The 19,726-nt window shown below is 43.7% G+C and overlaps 2 protein-coding genes across 2 annotated transcripts in view; both read left to right on the top strand.

The window, feature by feature from the left end:
* Positions 1 to 5,296, top strand: part of LOC108623379 (organic solute transporter alpha-like protein) — a 7,496-nt gene extending 2,200 nt beyond the window's left edge. Inside the window, exons 2-6 of the mRNA XM_018021833.2 lie at positions 1,048 to 1,243; positions 3,481 to 3,709; positions 3,826 to 3,982; positions 4,277 to 4,417; positions 4,648 to 5,296. Of these exons, the coding sequence (XP_017877322.1) occupies positions 1,048 to 1,243; positions 3,481 to 3,709; positions 3,826 to 3,982; positions 4,277 to 4,417; positions 4,648 to 4,841 (917 nt within the window). The 3' untranslated portion in view covers positions 4,842 to 5,296. The remainder of the gene's footprint in view (positions 1 to 1,047; positions 1,244 to 3,480; positions 3,710 to 3,825; positions 3,983 to 4,276; positions 4,418 to 4,647) is intronic.
* Positions 5,297 to 14,805: 9,509 nt separating this feature from the next.
* Positions 14,806 to 19,407, top strand: LOC108623378 (uncharacterized). Its single transcript, XM_018021832.2, has 3 exons — positions 14,806 to 15,182; positions 17,160 to 17,237; positions 17,976 to 19,407. The coding sequence occupies exons 1-3, from the start codon at positions 15,015 to 15,017 to the stop codon at positions 18,873 to 18,875; spliced, it is 1,146 nt and encodes a 381-aa protein (XP_017877321.1). The 5' UTR covers positions 14,806 to 15,014; the 3' UTR covers positions 18,876 to 19,407.
* The last annotated feature ends 319 nt before the right edge of the window (positions 19,408 to 19,726 follow it).

Genomic DNA, 19,726 nt, shown 5'->3' with positions numbered 1-19,726 from the left:
ATTCAGATGCAAAGTTGGAATTTTCTCTAATTAGCATTTCTTTTGTGTAATTATATTTCCTCGATCGAACTTTACCCTCTAACGCAAGGCGAACAAGGTAATCCTCTTTTTCAATGATATGTCATATGTATTGCATCGATGCACTGGCATCGATTTATAAATAGAAATTGCATATTATTATATCGTCTTGACTTTCTCATTTCCGATATATTTCATCCCGCTATTGTATAACTTCTTAATAATTTTCGTAATTCGAGGAAACCTGTTCGCGATGCAAATTACTGTAATGAAAAACGGTATCATTGTACAGTTTATTACGCGGCGTTTCTTCAATCGGTTTCTCAATTCTCGTGATGCAAGAAGTGTGAGGAAAAACATACACGAACGATTAGATGTCTAAACACAATTCCTAGATTTACATAAGACTGAAAAATGAAGTGTCGATCAATCTCGACCTTCGTTGCAATACGTGTTAAAAATGAAAGATAATACAAAAGATGTTCAAAGTCGTATAATTTAATTCTGTGAAGCTGAGATTCTATTTTTTATACTTGCCAGAAATTTTCATCGAACTCCAAAGTCGTTCACCTTTGCGTTATCAAGTAGTTATCATCACTTCCTTAAAGATCTGTTCATGTTATTCAACAAGTGTCAAATAACGATTAGATATCTAAAAACAATTCTCAGAATTGCATAACACTGAAGAATGAAGTATCGATCAATCTCAAAGTTCGTTCCAATAAATATTACCCATTTAAAAAAACATAACGATTTATTATTATTTAATTAATAAAATCAGTTTGCCAGACAGAAATTTTTATCAAACTCTCAGATTATTTATTTTTATTATTTAATACCAATCATCACTTCCGTGAAGCTAGATTAGGTCAATCAAAATTGACAAGTTATCAATAAATAAACAATTGTCTGTGATAAAATAAGATTACAATACTTCTTCATATTTTATTAGCAATTCCTACAATCATTTGCATTTTTTTATCTAATATCTATATTTGTATCGATACAGTTTCTGATTGTATCTTTCAGGTCTCGATGGATTCGGGATAGGATTATTAAGCTGCGGAGCTCTGCTCTCGACGTTGACACTTTACTTCGCGGTAGACGCCTGTCACAATGTATTTTATCAAAAGGAAACCAGGTTCTACAGGAGCAACAGCATCATGATCCTCGCCGTCTATCCCGTGGCGAGCGTGTGCAGCCTCACAGCAATGGGCATCCCAAGGTAGTCGAGTTCGCGTGATCCTGCCCTTCACCTTTTCAAGGCAACAAGAACAATGCGAACCAAATTGCACACTGATTGCCCATATAAATTTTTAAACGCCCCCAGCATCCAATATTCGTTTTGTTACTCTGGCTAAAATCAAATTCAGGAACGTTCGAATTTGAGGATGGTCAAAATTCTTTCGAAACACGACCGAGGGTCGACGCGACGGTGAAACAAACCAGAAAATCCACTTAAGAACCCGAGGAGAGAAAACGGAAACGCGATCGAATGTCGTTTCGAGACAAAAGGCAGTTTGCGACAGTTTCTAACGGCTGGACCCGTGTTAATGATCCTGATTTACCGAGATAATCCAGGCCCCCGTGTCACACCTGCACGTCCTCAAAGTTTGATGAGTCCCTTCGATAATATTAACAAGACGTGAAAATTCCATAGACACCAGCGTTCTAAAACCATTTTTCATTCTTAAATTCTCAACGATTTCGTATACTGTCATTGGAAATTTTAAATAGACGTAAAGTCATTTGCTTAAGGATGTATATAGGCTACATACTTAAATAATGCTAGCATGTTGAATTTGTAATTATAGATTCCTATTAATATTAAAAAGCTACCTGCAAAATTTTAAATCAATTCATGCCTTTTTTGAAAAATTATAGTGACTTATTTGCATGTATTCTTATGGTAATCAGCAGTAACCCAACGAAAACTTGTGCACGTGCAACTGGCATTGACGAAATTCGACCGTCGAATCCAGCGAACTTTGGACAATACTTTTCCTTTTTCGTCAATAACTCCCGAACGGATGGACGTAGAGGGACACATTTAAGACTATTTTGTAGGGGGCGACGAGATCTGCGATTTCTGTGCAAAAAGAATTCGCTAGTGCCAATAGTTAACGAGTTATTTGCAAAAAATTGTTTTTCCGTTTTTTGCCAATAACTTCCAAACGGATGGACGTAGGAGGACGCTTATAGGCACATTTTGTAGGGGACCACGAGATCTACAATTCGTATATAATAGTTTTGCGCTAGCATCAATAGTTTACGAGTAAATTGCAAAAAACAGTTTTTCGTTTTTCGTCTATAACACGGTAACCATTGACACTAGCGAATTCTTTTTGCACAGAAATTGTAGATCTCGTCGTCCCCTACAGAATGGTTCTAAATACGCCCCCCTACGTCGATCCGTTCGGGAGTTATTGAGGAAAAACGAAAAGTCTTTTTAAAAGTTCGCTATTTCGACGGGCGAATTGAAGAATCTGAAGGCGAACATTGACGAAATTCGCCCGTCGAATCCAGCGAACTTTGGACAATACTTTTCCTTTTTCCTCAATAACTCCCGAACGAATGGACGTAGAGGGACGTATTTAGAACCATTTTGTAGGGGATGACGAAAGCTACAATTTCTGCACAAAAAGATTTCGCTAGTGCCAATACTTAACGAGTTATTTGCAAAAAACTGTTTTTTCGTTTTTCGCCAATAACTTCCAAACGGATGGTCTTAGAGAGTCGTGTATGGGACGACTTTATAGAGGACGACGAGATCTACAATCTCTATATAACAGTTTCTCGCTATCATCAATAGTTAACGAGCTATTTGCAAAAAACGAAAAACAGTTTTTGGCAAATTACTCGTAAACTGTTGGTGCTAGCGAGAAACTTTTATATAGGGATTGTAGATCTCGTCGTCCTCTACAAAATGGATCTAAGTACGTATCCCTACATCCATCCGTTCGGGAGTTATTCACGAAAAACGAAATTGATGTCAAAAGTTCGCTGATTTGACGGTGAAATGGTCGAGTTTCGTCAATGCCAATAAAATGCCATATAATCATATTTAGTTCGTTATATATTGAAATTAGAAGAGAAATTCAGAGAATTTTTCTCTTAGAAGACGACAGTGCCCACAATAAAAAATTTTTCGCCGGCGTCAATAATTAATTGGATATTTCCTTCTATACTTTTTAGCACATAGCGATTTATTATTAGTATTGTTCTTCCGACGTCTGATTTCTTTTTAGTTATGGGAAATGCGTGTTTCCAAAGTACATAAACTTTTGGGATTGTCTGTATAGCCAATACATCCTTAACCCGTCAGAAATAAAACGTGAACGCGTAAAACAGAGATTATTATTCCAAGTATTTGAGATAATAAAAAATGGGTTAAAGAAACTGAGTTATATTAGCAGACGAGCGATAAGACAACAATTTTGTAACGCAGAGTCTTTTTCATAGGTCCCAATTATTGTCAGAGGCGGTGACTCAAATATTTCTAACGATAGCTTTATATCGATTGTATCTGCTGCTGATTCACGTCGGTCAGAAGGTCACGGGTTCACTGCCGCTGTTGCTACGGGTCGGGCCCTGTTGCTGCTGGCCCTGTCTGCCCTTTCCAGAAATTCAGATGACCGAGGATACTCTGTCCTGGGTACGACTGCTGGTCCTGCAACTTCCTATTATCCAGGTATTTCTACTTTTTTGCACACGACCGTTTCCGAGTAAACCGCGTTTTTTTGCTCGTTAAAAACGAGTCTTAACGACGAAATCTTACATTGACAAGATTATGCCGGCTAATTGCAGGGGCTGACTTATTGCATATTCCTGCTCATGTCGATCGAGGACCCGGGCCTGATGCAGCAATACGGCGTTTGTCTGCAACCGTTCGCAGTGACCAGCATACTTTTAGGAATATACGGCCTCACCATTATCACGAAGAGCCTGCAACAAGCTGCCCCAGGTAAAAATCGCGGTTAATCGAGAGGAAGGATAGCAGCCGCGCGTTGCCCTCCGCTGCCTCGCGATTATCAAATTTTTTGCGATACACCCGAATTACTTCAATTTCCTCTGTAAAATGGAAACGTAGAACTTGATCCTCTCGTAAGAAAGACATTAGCTTAGCTCGATCGGGAAGGCGGTTTAATTATCCTACGGACGGACCACACAAGTTACGAGCCGCAGGAAGCAATTTCCCCGGAAAGCCCTATTGTCCACGGGTTTTTAATACGTTTCTGACCTGCTGTCGATTTCGCAGAGCTGAAGCTTCACCGTAAAACTGCGGTGTCACAGTTGATGCTGCTGTTCTCCAAACTGCAAGCGTTCATCATAAAGAGTTTACCGCAGACGGGACTGTTCCCATGCAACCCGCCGATCACGCCGCAAATCTACGCCAATGGTAATCTCATATTTCTAAGAAAAAGAAAAAATAATATCCCACCTCCGGACACGGAGTGTTCTCTCTCTCTCTCTCTCTCTCTCTCTCTCTTTCCTTTAAGCTCTACATTGGAACAATGAAGCGGAGTCTTCGAATATGAATTCAAACGTGCTGGCCCGGGGCCATAACATTTCCATACGCGTCCGCAGATAAAGGAACGAGCACTGTTACTTTCTTCGGCCTGATTTCAGTTACCTACAATGCCCTGATGCTAATCGAGATGCTGCTGCTCTGCTACGCGGCCAGGTACGTTTATTACGTCGACCTGGAAAGGGAGGAGGAGACCGTCGAGGCGACAGATCGGCCGAAAGACAAGACCACGGACCAGCCGGCCACGGCGAATAACAACGAGGCCAACAGGCAACCGTCATCGTTGACCGTGTGAGATCCTTCGGAGCTTCCTTGCATGGCTGTCTCTCGTGAATAAGAACAGTATCGTTCTTTTTCGGATTTTATATTACGTACAATCAGTCGAAAATTACAGTATTTCTTTTAAGAGGGTGCAATTTATATTATGTACATACTGTGAAAAGGTGAATTTCTTATTTCGTTATTTTTATGGATTTTCTGTTCCTTGTTTATTAGGAATTAAATATGCAAGAATTTACAGAAAGTCAGAAATTAAATAGGGAAAAGAAATTTTTTACTTATTATATTATAATAGTAATTATTAGAATTTTGTGTTATTGGGCTATTAAACATTTTTGACTGACTGTATTCAAGCTAGTATTTAAGACTGGAGTGAATGAGAACTGATTAGTAAATAATGCAAATGTTACCTGTAAGTAATTATAGTATTAAAAACTTGATAGGATTTTAATAAAAGTGTAGAGAAGAATACGTTTAAAATTGTTCTTTTAAATTGCGCTTCTAATTGAGCCAACTGGGAACGAAAAGACCGAGGGATTTGGGACAAAAGCGATTTCTCGAGGCCTACCGCAGCCCCGGAGGTTCCGGCGTGGAAAGACGGGAGCCGGTGAGAACGAGCGTACGTGAATTCAGCAGACGTCACTATGCATTATCACGTCGGCTGACAGATCACAGTGGATGCTCGGCTAAATGACTTGCAGCCTGCAAGCTTTTACCAAAGGGCGTTCGAGTGGAGGACGAGAGGATCGTTTAGGAAAAAGTGTGGCATCGCGACGAGGAGAAGAACTTTTTGTGACATGTATAATTATCGTCAGCGCGCGTAATCATCTTAAAATAACGGAGTCCTCGTCCCGGTTTTTTTCTCGCTCTGTGGCTTAGAGACATAGCGAGGCTTCGTATTAAGGGCGACGCTCTCCTGCTGACAAAGTTTCATCCTGTGAGACGCAAAGCTGGACGTATGTATCTACACGTCGCATTAGGAAATCGATTCTAGTGTTAAGTCCCGGATTAAACGGGTCTGGGTTTTACTGCTTCAATACGTTTCTCGTCGTCTTGTTTATAAATAATTTATATTATACAGTCGGTATATGTCGAGTGTACACGTATTATTGACACACGTGCAGCTGCAAGTTCTCTGAAGAATCGACGGTAGCCAACGAGCGTGTTAAGTAAAAAAATCAACAGTAAAGACGTGTAGGATCGCGACGGTATTCAGTCTAGACACGTACATACACAATTTCGTTCATTCAAAAAATTGTTCATATTACAAAACGTGTCTCTTAGAAGATTTTATTGTTATAATCAATAGAGAGTTTCGGGGTCTCGTCAGAAACGAGTAAACTGTTCCGGGCAGATGTCGAGGTGGTGCATGACTTCACCTTTTCATCGCTGGCAAATAATCGTGACGATCCGATGGATTTCGACACGATCGCTGGAGGCTGTCAGGAAAGGCGGGCTTGAATTCCTGCCGATCAAACACCGCGAACACCATCCCTCGGAGGCGCTCGTCGATCAATGTTTTGCGAACCTCAATATTGAAACAACGTATCGTCACGCCGAATTGACGATTCATCCGAGACGATTCGTCGAGCGAACGTGCGCGTGGAAATTTTTAAAGAACCGTCCCGTTTCGAAGTAAAAAATGGGACGAGGAGGGGCGAAACAAAGCTGGAAATCCGAAGACGCCTCCGCGTAGCGGCGACGACGCGTCGGCAAGAATTATCACCGGGGCGCATCAGGAAGTGTCCTCTTACAACCCGATTTTTCACGTTCCACGTTTCCACCTCGGACGATCGATCGTCACCAGGGTGGTACACGAGCTTTTTGGGAGCTAGGGTAGAGGGATATTAATATTCCGATAACGTGCCCGGACGTATTAAACCGTCTTTGTCTCCTCCTTGCCGAGATGTACGTCTTCGAGATAAGAACTTCCACGAACACTTCCCGTCCACTTTATTATTCTTCCTCGCGATGCTCATAGTTTCGGCCTGCGCCGACCTTGCATCCATTATTACGGAACGTGGCGAGTTTCACGATGCAGAAAACCGCCGCGTCCTACACAGCCTGATAGATATTTCGATAATAAAAACACGTGAGATGTTTTTTTCACAAAACTCTGATAATAATAGATTCGAGAAATTAATTAAGACCACGAGTAATCTTAATGGCTGGTCGAAATGTTCGGAGTTGCTTTTTAAGTGAAGATAGGATTAGAGAGGTTTATCTAAAATGTCTACGTCTCCATTGACTCAGTTCTGATTGCTCCGGCAGGTTCCACGGCCTACAATCATCCACGGGCAAAAACGATAACAGCTAATGACGGGACGAAATCATTAGAATCGGTCGGAGTAATCGCGATTTCCATCCACGAGTCCCTTTCTTGTGGCCCGCCGGACCGGCCGACCGGGCCATAGAGCGAGAGGACACCGTAAACGGGTTCGTAGGAACGTTATACGCCGCTCTCAAAGTATATTGCGTGCCCCCTCATTTTTTGACCGATTCCAGGGTCTGCCTACCTGCAACCTGGCCCATCGAGCCTACAGAACCCTCGCCCCCTTCTCTCTCTCTCTCACTCACTCATGCTTGTCCCTTTCATCTGCCACTTCTATCTGTCAGGCCTCGCCTCTCTTTTCATCGCAGACCTTTTCCAAGTAACCGTGATCACGATCGAGCCTCGAACGCGTAATAGATTTAACAGTTTCTTTCGTAGCCGCGGGATCGGTTTAAGGGATGAGAAAAAAGATCTGAGCCTCGCATGCATCCCCGATTGTGTGAAACACGTCCTTTACGCTCGTTACGTCCGTCTGCTTCTTTTCAAGCCTCACCTTTTCAAACCTCTTCGTGCTTCGTCGTGCATTTCATCGCATTCATACGTTTGTAATCATTTATTTAACCGGAACATTAAACGCGACCTTTTTCTGACTCTGCTCCTGCGTTATTTTGTAGAATACAGATAATGAGTGGTCGAGGTTGATTATATTTTTTCTGACTACTTAAGAGGAAATTGCTTCTAAGTAGGGGCATTAAAGGGTGATTCGGGAATCGCAGCGATATCGACATTGTCGATTGGTAATCTTCGTTGGAACTAATTAAGGGACTCGAACCCGCGCCGTCCCGCTTGTTTTCTATCCGGTGCTCCTCTCGGCTAGATAGCCTTCGGGTCGTTTTTTGGGGATGGGATAGAAAAAAGAACGACACAGAGATACTTTCGTTCTAATAAGCGTACTTTGAACGCAATTATATTTCTTTCTTTATGATTTATAATCTTTATTTATGATTTATAATAAACAGCTTGGTTGAATATTTTTTTCTAATATTTTAATACAGAGAATTCTTTGGAACGAAAGTAAGATCTATGCTATTGTCGGCTGACGAATCTAATTTGTTAGATACACAGGGGACCTGTACAATTGATATGATTTATAATAAATAACTTGGTTGAATATCTTTTTCTAATATTTTAATACAGAGAATTCTTTGGAACGAAAGTAAGATCTATGCTATTGTCGGCTGACGAATCTAATTTGTTAGATACACACGGGACCTGTACAATTCTCACCTGGAGGCTCGAAGCCAACAGGTCTAATTTCCTCGGAACACACTCCGGCGTAACAATGCAGCATTGTGTTTGCCGAGGGTGCAAACGGGAGAACCCGTAGGATCATCACGTGAGGAGAATTCGTTCGTTTCCTCTATCTCGCCGGCTTAGCGCCCGACGGACCCTAAAATTCCCATAAACACTTGCAATAAAAAGGAATTCCTCTCGAGTCACTCGGAAATATCACGTCTACCTCCGCCTTGGTCGCGTTTAATGGCCCGTAATTGCTACTTTGGCTAACAAAAAATTGTCGCTGCCACCGCTGGCTCGGGGCTCACAGGATTTCTCTATGCCAGCGTTCTGTCGGTGGATCAGCTGCAAGGAAAGTTGGAGGATTTCCAGATCCTATAGACGCGTGGCCATCTGTGGCGTGCGCGAGAAATCGGAAAACGCATTTCGAGGATCGCCGACATATGGCACGCGGGCCGAACTTATCTCGAGGAAAAAATACTGTAGGCGCGGTCTCGGATACGCTGCGGAGGTGGGCACCAGGCGGCTGTCTTCTTATCCTGACCCGGCGATGGATTCAAGCGGAAATTAACCTTCCTCTTATTATGATCTAGCGTTTACCTCGATGGACCAGTTGCTCGACGTGGCCACAATTTGCTTTATATTAAAATCATAACAGATGGTGCAATCTTCTTTAAATAATGGTAGAACTTAAGTACAGGATTCTGGAATTATTCGATCAGCAAACTATGCATCTTTGAATAACGTGATGTCAATTTAGATAGTCAAATACATATTAAAGTATTTGCAATTTTTCTATAAACGAATGCGGTTCATCTTTATTTCATTTTGCCTCTCATGAACCCGAAACTTCCCTCGCGCAAGAACTATTCTGTTAGGGTGTTCGGGGGAACCATATCCATCATTCGGTATAATAGTTTCGATCTCCCTCCATGAAGTAATCGATCATGCGAAGCACCACAGGACGGTTCGAGCTGCGTACTCTAATCAATAGAAACTGGTTCTGCTGGATTCCCACCGTATCATAATCGTATCAATCATTAATTAGGTGAATCCATTTTCTCATTTCGTGTAGGATAAATTAATCAAGGATACAAGTTAATGCAGCGGAAATTGTTTATTATACGATGATAAGATATTCATGTTTAATTTAAAAAAAAATATAGAAATTATAGAATAAAATAGAAAAAAATAGAAAATATATAGAATATATAGAATAATATAGAAAAAAATATTTTTATTTATTATTATAGTTTGGTATCCCGAGTTGACCGAGTTTCTAGGAGTGAGAAGATTGAAAGGTGCAGATCTATCATCCGGAAGAGAGCTGAGGCGTCGGTGTAGGTCAAAGTGGCTGTGAATTTTCGCCTCTATTCTCGGCCGGGGCTGTTCTACCACGCGACCATATGGTCGCCGACGGCCCATTATTTTCTACGGGATCCTCGGCACGAAAATGGAAGGCATGGGCCCACCACGAAATTACTTGAAAATTGCTCGGCCTTCTTTGCTTCTCTCTACCCTTTTTCCAGGATCATCTCGCAATTTTAATTTGAATTTCAATGCACTGGTACCCTGCCAATCACCGCAAAACTCTCCATCGTTTATACGCGAACTCAGGCCATTAGGTTTGAACATAATTGGTTAAAACGTTATCTCAGTATTATTATTATTATTAATAGCACGTAGAAATTTACATGAGGCTTCTATTAATCTTCGCACTGCGTAATTATTTAATCACTGACCGACTGCACTTGAATATTAATTTCGTGAAAGATTTAATATTCAACTGTGGGAATCTAATTTAGAGAAATCAGGAGGACGAAACTATTAGACGATGGGAGAAACAAGAAGAATCGAACCCTTACAGCTGTCTCCCAGCCTCCGGCTTGTTTTCTCGTTTTAGGTTCTGGTTCGTCTACACATTATAAAATATGCTAAACGCCCGCGGAGCTATAGCGCCCCCACAGAGTTCCGACGCTGTTATTTACGAATTATGAATGTTGCAAGACGGAGCATAATGATCGAAACCTGGGTCAATTTTTGCCGCTTTAACCACCGTGTCCCTAATTCGGCCCTCGAGATTGCCCTAGGAATTCTTAGCCCCGATCGTCATCCCTCGGAATTAGTTAACCCTTTACGTTCCCAATTAAATTCTCACTGCAATTTATGTTAACTTTTATATACTTTTGTTGTAACTTTTATATATTTTTTTATATACTATGATATACTTTTTTATTTTAATGAAAACTCATAAAAAAGATATTACTTAATTATTTGTTGTAATCCCTTGGGATATTTTAGACGCGTTCGCTTATTACCGGGAATAAGTGCACCTCTGCGGGGAGGCAGCATCGTTTCGTACCGACGAGCAATCAAGAGGCGTGGATGCTCGCGACGCCGTTTTTGCGGGTTTCGCGTGCTTTTTACGAGGCACCATAGCGAAACTCTCCTTTCGACGGCAATTACCGTGGCCCGGGACGAACAACGCGCCTGCGGTTGTTCCGGCCGCGGCGGCGGCGCGACGCGAACGAGAGGGGGCCCGGTTGAACCACGCACGGGACCCATTGAAAACCGAACGAGCGCCAAACGAACACGGCCGGGACGACCACGTGCATGCGAGATTATCGGACGATATTCTTTCCGTGGGCCATTGTGCCACGGCAAAAAGTGACCGCAGGATGCACCGGCTACGCGACAAAAAAGAATTAATGCCGGCCGACGGAGAGGACGCAAGAAACCCACTTGGAATTTCGTACCGTTCCTCTCCCGTGAAATCACCGCTCCCAACGAATTTCACTAAGCCCTGCTAAGTCTAATATNCTGTTATAATTTTATTAATTGAATAAGATCGATGTAATTAATGAGTCGAGTTATTTCTAATGACACGGAAGAATTTCGTAGACGAAGCGGGTGAAAGAAATGAATTGAGAATGGAAAGTTCTAAAGCGAATCTCAGCAGGCGAGACAGTGGATGGTACGGCGCGGTGAGGTCGAGGGTTATAAATTTCGGTTTCAAGAATTTGTCAGGGTAACATATTGGCGGATACCTAGCCCCTGGAGAGGTAAGGTAGAAGGCTAAGTGCTCAATAGCGATTCAGAGATCCTCTGGTTACCACCTGTCCTCCCGGGGGACTCGTTTGAAGGAATCTCTTCTTATTCTTTCTCCGCCGCGATGCCCAAAGCCAGCGCTAATGCCGCGCCGGCCACAATGAAAATTTGTCGCCGCCGTATTTGACGCGAGAAATGGTCTTTTCAAAAGCTTGCACGTCGGTTCGACCAACCAGAACAAACGGTCGACCTAAATTTTCTGCTCTGCCGCGTCCCACCGAGACACGAATTCCTCGCGATTTCGCGCGGTCCAGATTGAACCACGCCTGTCGTTTGTAAATTTAGTCGGAAAATTGAGAAGGGTCTCGTTAGATCCGAGCATATGGACGACAGAGACTGGAATAATATTTGAGAAAAATATTTCCCGAGCGCGTGCGAGGATTAAAACGAGGTGCATATTTTTCCAGGACAGATAAGCCCCGGCTCGGACTTCGCACCCCGACGTTTCACAATCCGATAGGCAAACTTCCTTTGTCACGTGTCACCCCTTAGAAGCTTTCGCGCCTCCGTGTATCTCATCGTCGAAGCGCTGCGTTAAGCACACAATACTACCACTGATATTTATTATCGAATAACGACGTTTTATAAGAACGTTCGTATTTTATATTCCTCCGACCGGTGAATGGAAAATCGGGTCCTTGTGGTCTCGGCGACAAAGTACGGGATAAGATCTATCCGAAACCTTGGCCATGGGTTTGATTCGAGGTGCAACTGTAAAAAAGGAAACGTCGTGGCTCGGCCCGGGACGTGCAATCTGACGGAAAATCGAGCCTCACGTAATCCCACGCGCGAGGGATTACCGGCGATAAACAATGCTCGTGAGGCCACGGATCGTGCCGGAGATGTTACTCGGCGATAGTTTCGTCGGATGGAAAAGGAGATTGGTCAGAGACCAGCAGGAATGTTAGAGACGGCCACGGATTACGGATCCTACGAAAACATCTCGCACCTACGATGTTGAAAAGTCTTGGAAACTGTTTCGCCTTTCGACGTTCCGCTCCTCCTACAAACAGGCCTGTGGTCAATCGACGAGATTTTAACTGCGAAAAACGCACTCCCCCTTTTCACGCAAAATTTTCGAATATTCTGTGTAATAAAAAAAAAAGACTGACGATTTTATAGACAGGATTCATAAATTGTATTATTGTGTGAAAAGTTATATGAAATTTTTATCGATATAAACCTTCTGACGTTTTGATTGCACACATGAATCCTCCGAGGCAAACAGGATGATCCCGTGAACAGGAACGTGCATTGAATTTCCTGTAGACAGGAATACAAAAACGTTGATCATTCGGGAAGCGCGGAGATTCCCTCGGGATTCTCCCTCGATCTGTCGCCGTGTGAACGTTTCGAATGAGTTTCTGGAAACGGGCGCGACGCGTGCCACATTTATTTACCACAGGCGATTGCTCGTCTCTTTGTAATCATGAATATTTGATTCGCGATACGTGTAACGATCATACATTCCCTTGAGACGTTTTCTCATTCAAACTGTTTGCTCAATACTAAATAAGTTTCTTTTAGTGTCTGCATTGATATTTCAGTTTGATACCAGCTTTCCTTTTAATTCTTATAAGAGAATTTAGAAACATTTGACACATAGTAGATTTACTGTTAAAAAAAAAATGGTATTCATTGTATAAGAAGGAGAAAAGTTCTATTAATGCTTTTAGATTTTTAAAGCATTTCCAAGACGAATAGACGACGCCTGCTTATCCTATTAGAAGCAATTTCACGTTAGACGAAGGACAACTGGAATAGTAAAATCACGGTAGGACTATGACTGAGTCCAGGTGTGAGAGAAACCCATAGCGCACAATAAAGTGTCACTCTCTATTGAAGGGAACGATCCGTCGGCGGAGAGCGCCACCCCTAAACTGTGCCTAGATGAATGGTTCTCTTCTATTCGTGGGCCTTTTTCTATCGGGACAAACGCGGATCAGCGCGTTTCACGCGAGCGAGGGATGCAACGTTGGGCCCGTTTAACGTCATCGTATATTTCACCCCACAATCGGCTGCCAGACAAATACCCTTATTTGTACACATCCTGTGCATTGTGACGCGTATCGCGGGGCACCCAGGGAGCACGAACGACTTCCGGTGAATACGCACCGCGTCTCCTCCTTTCTCTTTTTCTTTATCGCTCGACCCGCTCTCCTCCGCCTCTTCCTCGTTCGCGTTCCTGCTTCTCGCTGCTTTTATATTCCCACTGGGTGGGTGGAACGAGATCGACGTACCTGCCGGGTGAAAACCATATTGGATCGTGCCGTACCTTTGATATCGCGCATCCCTGAATCGCGATCACCCGACACCGACTCCCTCCTCCTCCTCCTCCTACTTTTTCTTACTCCACCAGGAAGGGACATGTTTTGCTGGGCGGATGCCTGTCGGCTAATTGAGGCGAAATTTTCAGAAAACGCCTTCGCCTCGTCTGCTTCCTCTCGACCAATCCGTCTGGGAGATTATCGTCGCCCCGGAAGTATATTCTAATACTATACATGGAAAGGAAGCTTCCTTAGAAGAACCGTTCGTATAGGATTTCGTAAACGGTGTTAAGTTCTTGCGAGCATCAAACGCCCTTTGAAACTACGTATATTATACTTTCTAAGGAGATATTGCAAAGCGATTTTATCGATCGAAAGAAATTCAATTTCGTTGCAGTATTCCTTCGACTCGTTCTAGCCGGAGGATGGTTTTCAGTACCATATGCCGACGGCCATACGGCACGTGGATAATTACAGTGAAATACTACGCGGTCGTAATGCCGGGGTGGCTGTACGAGATAATATTCGCGACGACAGATTGTCTGCACGGCATGCCAGAGAAATTCGAGTCCTCACACGTGCCTTCACGAATGAACATTGTCCGAATTTCGTATAACAATTCTAACATTCCATTTAAAACAGAAACAATCTACAGTTTTCATTCTATTTAAAACAGAAATAATCTACAGTTTTTAATAAAAGTTTTAATACTTAATGCAATTTTATAAAGAAATTAAATTTTTAAGTGTGAAAAATAATCGATATTAATAATTCGATTTTATTTGTTGTTATTGATTATTTTGGAAATAGGAAAACGTTATCGGGGTTTAGCCTACTCTAGCGGTGGAATAATTCGGGCAGAAGGACGAGATGATGCGGCGTGGTCGACCATATGCCGAGGGACGGTTCCAGCCCACGGATAATTACAAGGGATGCTACGCTGCCTTCAGGGGGTAGGGGCGAGCTAAACCCGAATGGTGGGGCGGCTGGCTACATAAAGAAGGTACCGACATCCGAAGGGTCGCAGTCGGCTCGAAATTTCGGAGGTGCGGGAACTCACGTCTCTGCTCGTCTCTCGCCAACCACACGTTTACGTACACTCATCGTTCTACGCAAATGTGGACTTGATTATTTCTGTTACATTTAATTACATCGATAATCGTTTCGAGGGCAGTGGATACAAAAAAAGTGACCCAGTGAGTGATCGTATTTTCTACAAACGGGGCAGAGTGGATTTTTGTTGAACATGAAGATTTCGTGGTTCCTGTTTCTCGTCTATGCGACGGTCGTCTCGGGATTCGATCTTGGACCGATTATTAGACTCGCTCAGTGCAGGTCGCAGTGCTTGAGGAAGCATACGATCGATGGGAATTGCGATTTGTATGCGGGACATCAGGAAACCACTTGCAGCATGGTAAGAAGTGCTCCTACGTAGTCCATTCAACGCTCACGTTGCTTTCGCTATAAATACTACATTACATGACTTATATTAAAAAATCTGATAAAAATCGAAGTCTCTTGAGTTCCAGAAATAAATTGAATACGAAAGCAAGGTGAGCGTTCACGTTTCCCTCCAGCGTTTGAAATGGGAACCGGCTGAGATTCATCACTCGTGACCCTCTTTCCCACTCGAAATCGCCCGAGAGCACGTCCTGTCCTAGAATTCCCCGGGAAAATCAACAGTCCCTCTTCCCTCTGGTCTATAAACAATCGTGTCTCGGAAATAACCGGGAAAATATCGCTTGTCGCCTGTTCGATCGTCCGGGAATCTGATAGGGCCGAGTTCGGCGATAAATCTCACGCGTCGGTTTTAATGGGGCGCCCGTGGAAAATCATGGTGGTCCCCGACGTGGAAGCCCTCCTCCTCGGACACGTCGCAGATGGACAGATGGGAATGACGATTAACTCACGCACAATGCGGCGGGCGCGCGTGTGCGCCCTGGGCGTTGCTCATTTCGTGTGTACCGGAGGGGGTGTCCATTAATTTCGGAGAAATCGATGCCGTACACCCACGGGCGATCGCCCCGTGAATAGAAAGACGCGTGTCGCGTAAATAAATATGCGCGCGCGTACGCTCGAGTCGTTAACGGCGATGATCCATTGAAATTTATGCAAGGAAGGAGAAGAAGGAGAGAACTCGGGAATGAGGGAACACCCTGGGACGCATTAGAATATTCTTTGGAGTAGGCGGTTTAACGACGGCCGACCCCCTAGAGGGGGTCACGCCCGGATAATGACGATTATACCCGCGGAGGGAAAACGCTTTGAACCGCTCGCTCTTTCCATGAACGGTAATTGTTTTACTGGGTACAATCGGCTGTGAAGGGGAAGCTGGGTGATCGACCGATCGGAAACGAGGGGACAGCGTTTTAAATTGCCGTCAGCTCGAGTTCGATGCACCGAAATTGCGTTGCGGTCCGTCTTTGATCGTACCCGGTAGACGGAATTTTTTCTGATGGCTCCGTTCAAAGCGGGATCAGCCGCGCGGAAGATTCGGTGAATAGGAAATTTCGTTAAAAAATATCGACCGGACGTCGTGGAATATTTTTAATTAAATAGAACCCAGGCGTCGAGAGGTCCATCAAATTTTATCGAACGTTGATCGGGTCGTTATCGAGTCACAGCTCGCGGGGGTTGTAAAACCTGTGTCCCCTCGTTGCAGAGAATCAATGATCAAAGTGAAATAAACGACGTCAAAAAGGGTAGCACGGATGCTATCGGAATATCGATCCATGTTATATCATATCGAAATAATCAAACCCTTTTATTCTATATAAAACAGTTCAGTTCTATTTTTATGAAAGCTGAGAAAATAATCGCAAATCATTGGCCGACGCCGGTTTTTCGGGGGCGTCATTAGCGCGGAAGGAGGCGAGCCACGGTTTCTACGAACCAGCCAGACTTAGAACAGACGCATCACGACGAAGGATAATCGGGGTGTGGGGGTATAGCGAAGGGGTCCCTCCGAGAGAAGTAAAAGGGGTAAAAAAAAGGGAATCTGGAAACACAGGGCTCCACGAGACGACGGTACCCCAATAAATATGAAGACAACAACGACGGTGCCTGTTATGCCTGAAACAGGTTGGAGCTAATTCGGTTCCCCTCTCCCTTTCTCTTTTTCTTCCTCGGCCGGCACCCCCTCCGTCCACCCTCCGCTCCACGGCCCGGTTAAATCGCTCGATTCAACGCAACGGTCCGGCCGATGGTTCTTATTCTCCCTTTCCACGGTCCACCGTCCCCCCATCGTGTACCATCGTTCCTTTTTAACCGTGCGTGCAAGAGCTTTTTGTTCGGGTTCTCCCCATGCCACGCTCCGCCACTCGTGTAGGTAACGTGCGCGTATGTGTAATGCTTGATATTTTTTTTTTTTTCTTTCTTCGCCGTGTTACAGTGCTGGCAGTACTGCGAGGCTCTCGAGAACCGCTGGGAGAAGACCAGGACGATTTGCGAGGGCGACCAGTATCTACATGTAAGTAAATTCACGAAGCCCTTCGAATTAGGGGAGACATGGCAAGAAGAATTAGCAAATTCAAGCTGAGCAATTAAGCGGTTTAAACATTGAAATTCAGTTTTTTTTTTCTTTTTACAAGCGAAGGAATATTCCGGTTTCCAACTTCTTCGACTTCTCAACGTTCTCGTACGGTCGATTCGTTAGAAATGTTAACCGTGTCGAACAGGCGGAAAATTCGAACCGATCAAGCGCGAGGAAAATCTGTTGCGTCGGGGTTTAACTTAGGGAATTTCAAAGCCAAGGAAAGAAAGAATAGGAGAAATGGGCTCACGGTTAAAACTGGGTTCCGTCGCGAGGATCTACGGGCCGAGGAAATCCTTAGAAATAGCTACCTGTCGATTTTCACGGAAGATCGAACCGCCTTGTAACGTTCGAGTTTAAACTTTGTGTGTCGACCACCCTCGATACGGATCTCTTTCAAATATTTGGGGACTACTGCGTTACGTAGAATATTCTAAATTCAATAGATTTCAACAGGATTTTTTCCTTACATAAAAATAATGATTAAGAAAAAATAAAAATTGGTATTAAAGAATATTTATGAACACGAAATATTCTGCTTTATACAATTTTAATTAAAATTATTTTTACATAAGAATAATGATTAAAAAAAAATAAAAATTGCTATTAAAGAATATTTATGAACACGAAATATTCTGCTTTATACAATTTTAATTAAAATTATTTTTGTTTCAGTGCCCGGCGTGTCAGACAGCCTGCATTTATCGGAAGACGCGAGTAGAAGAGAAATACCTGCCGTCTATGTTGCCAGCACCGAAGAAAGCTCCCATCGACTTAGATAAATTCGACGTAGCAGTGGTGATGCGGAAGGTCTTTAAACAATGGAGAGTATCCGGATATTATACCGGACATCGTACTCTAAAATTGAGACCAGACACGTGGATCGTAGTCGCGATGGAAGACGGAGTGAAGCATTACAGCTGGCAAGAATGGGTGCCAAAGTTGGAAGCTTTAAAAGAAGGCGCTTTGTACGAGGCGACGATCTCCTGGAGGGACGTCCGAGCTCAGCTTCAGAAGCAGAGGTCCTTGGAACAAGTCAGGTTCAACAATCAAGTCAGACAATTCTTCTTAGAGAAATACGGGGAGAAAGTATTGGCTGAGTGGCGGAGCCAGAAGGACTCGCAGATATCCGACGAGGTGTTCCGACGGTTCTTCTTCCGAAGGAAGGACGATCGCCCCCAGGACTTGGAAGCTGATAACACCCCGTCGACGGGCAATAACGACCGGATCGATGACTATCCGGAAAACAAGGAGTCATATGTGGTTTCCTGGGAACCGGAGACGGGAGGTCTTATGGGAAATCAAGTGACCGACTCGAATTCCGCGCAGATCTCCCTGCTACCTGGGACGAAATACCTCGTGAGGATCGCCTCGAACGACGGACCCGGCAGCTTCCCCATTGAAGTGGACACCAGGCCTGGTTCCGTTCAAGCGAAGAGGATAGAGGGAATGCACGAGGTGTATCCTTGGGAGATCTTCTACGCCGTCTGCCTTTGCGCTCTCATACTAACCACCGTCATCGGTTTCGCGAAGGCCTTCAGAAGAGGTAAAAGCATCGAGGCTGAAGACGTCTGAGAAGGACGAACGACTCTCGCTGGGAGGGATAAAAATGACGAACCGTCGTCGACATAGACGCGATCTCAGGGATACGTTCGCTCCGGCTGGAGGAAGGATAGTAATCGTCATTTTCTAGATTCCTTTCTAATCGATCCTAGCCGCGTCCGACTCGCGTAGTTCGTGACACGTGACAATCTGTAATTTGCTAAACGATGTAAAATTCTATAACTATAGATAATTAGTTCTCGGACGTAAGCAGTTGGTTTAAGCACCTAGTAAAATAGTTTCTAAATTGTGTACACGAGTTCGCGAGACTTCGTTGACGTGTATGAACGAGTGTAATAAGACAGATGGAAGAAAAACTGTACAGACTCTCGGATATTTTTCTACGTAATAGAGTTAACTAAATATTTCCTTGCTCAACGCGCAACGAACAGACTGTACCAGAGTTCCTATCCACCAAGAAAGAAGGATTGGCGCCGTTTCTAACGCCAGCATCTGTATTTATTTGTACATACTAGCTTGTAAATAAATGACACTTACGAATAAATTGCTTCGGATAAAAAATTCATCCTTACCAATTTTTCCCTTGTAAATCGCGTGGTTTATGGAGACTCCGAAACTCGCGTAAGCGCCTTAGGTTCGACCAGGACCTGAAATCCCGCTTTTGTGACGGACCACCTTGTCTACGGATAAAAATCGATCTGACGAGGGGTCCCCAAGCGTTTTCATCGAATTTAGAAAGGGTCTAGCCTCCCGTATCGAATGGATTCAGAATGGATTATAGCTTCGGCGAATTGAATATTCCAAAAATCCTATCGACCTGGTCTTTTATAAGAATTTTAAAATAGGTTTCCAAAGAATTCGGG

This window comes from Ceratina calcarata, unplaced genomic scaffold, assembly GCF_001652005.2.
Source record: "Ceratina calcarata isolate Rehan_Ccalc_2016 unplaced genomic scaffold, ASM165200v1 scaffold262.2, whole genome shotgun sequence".
NCBI lineage: Eukaryota > Metazoa > Arthropoda > Insecta > Hymenoptera > Apidae > Ceratina > Ceratina calcarata.
This window is presented reverse-complemented; position numbering and strand designations above follow the sequence as displayed.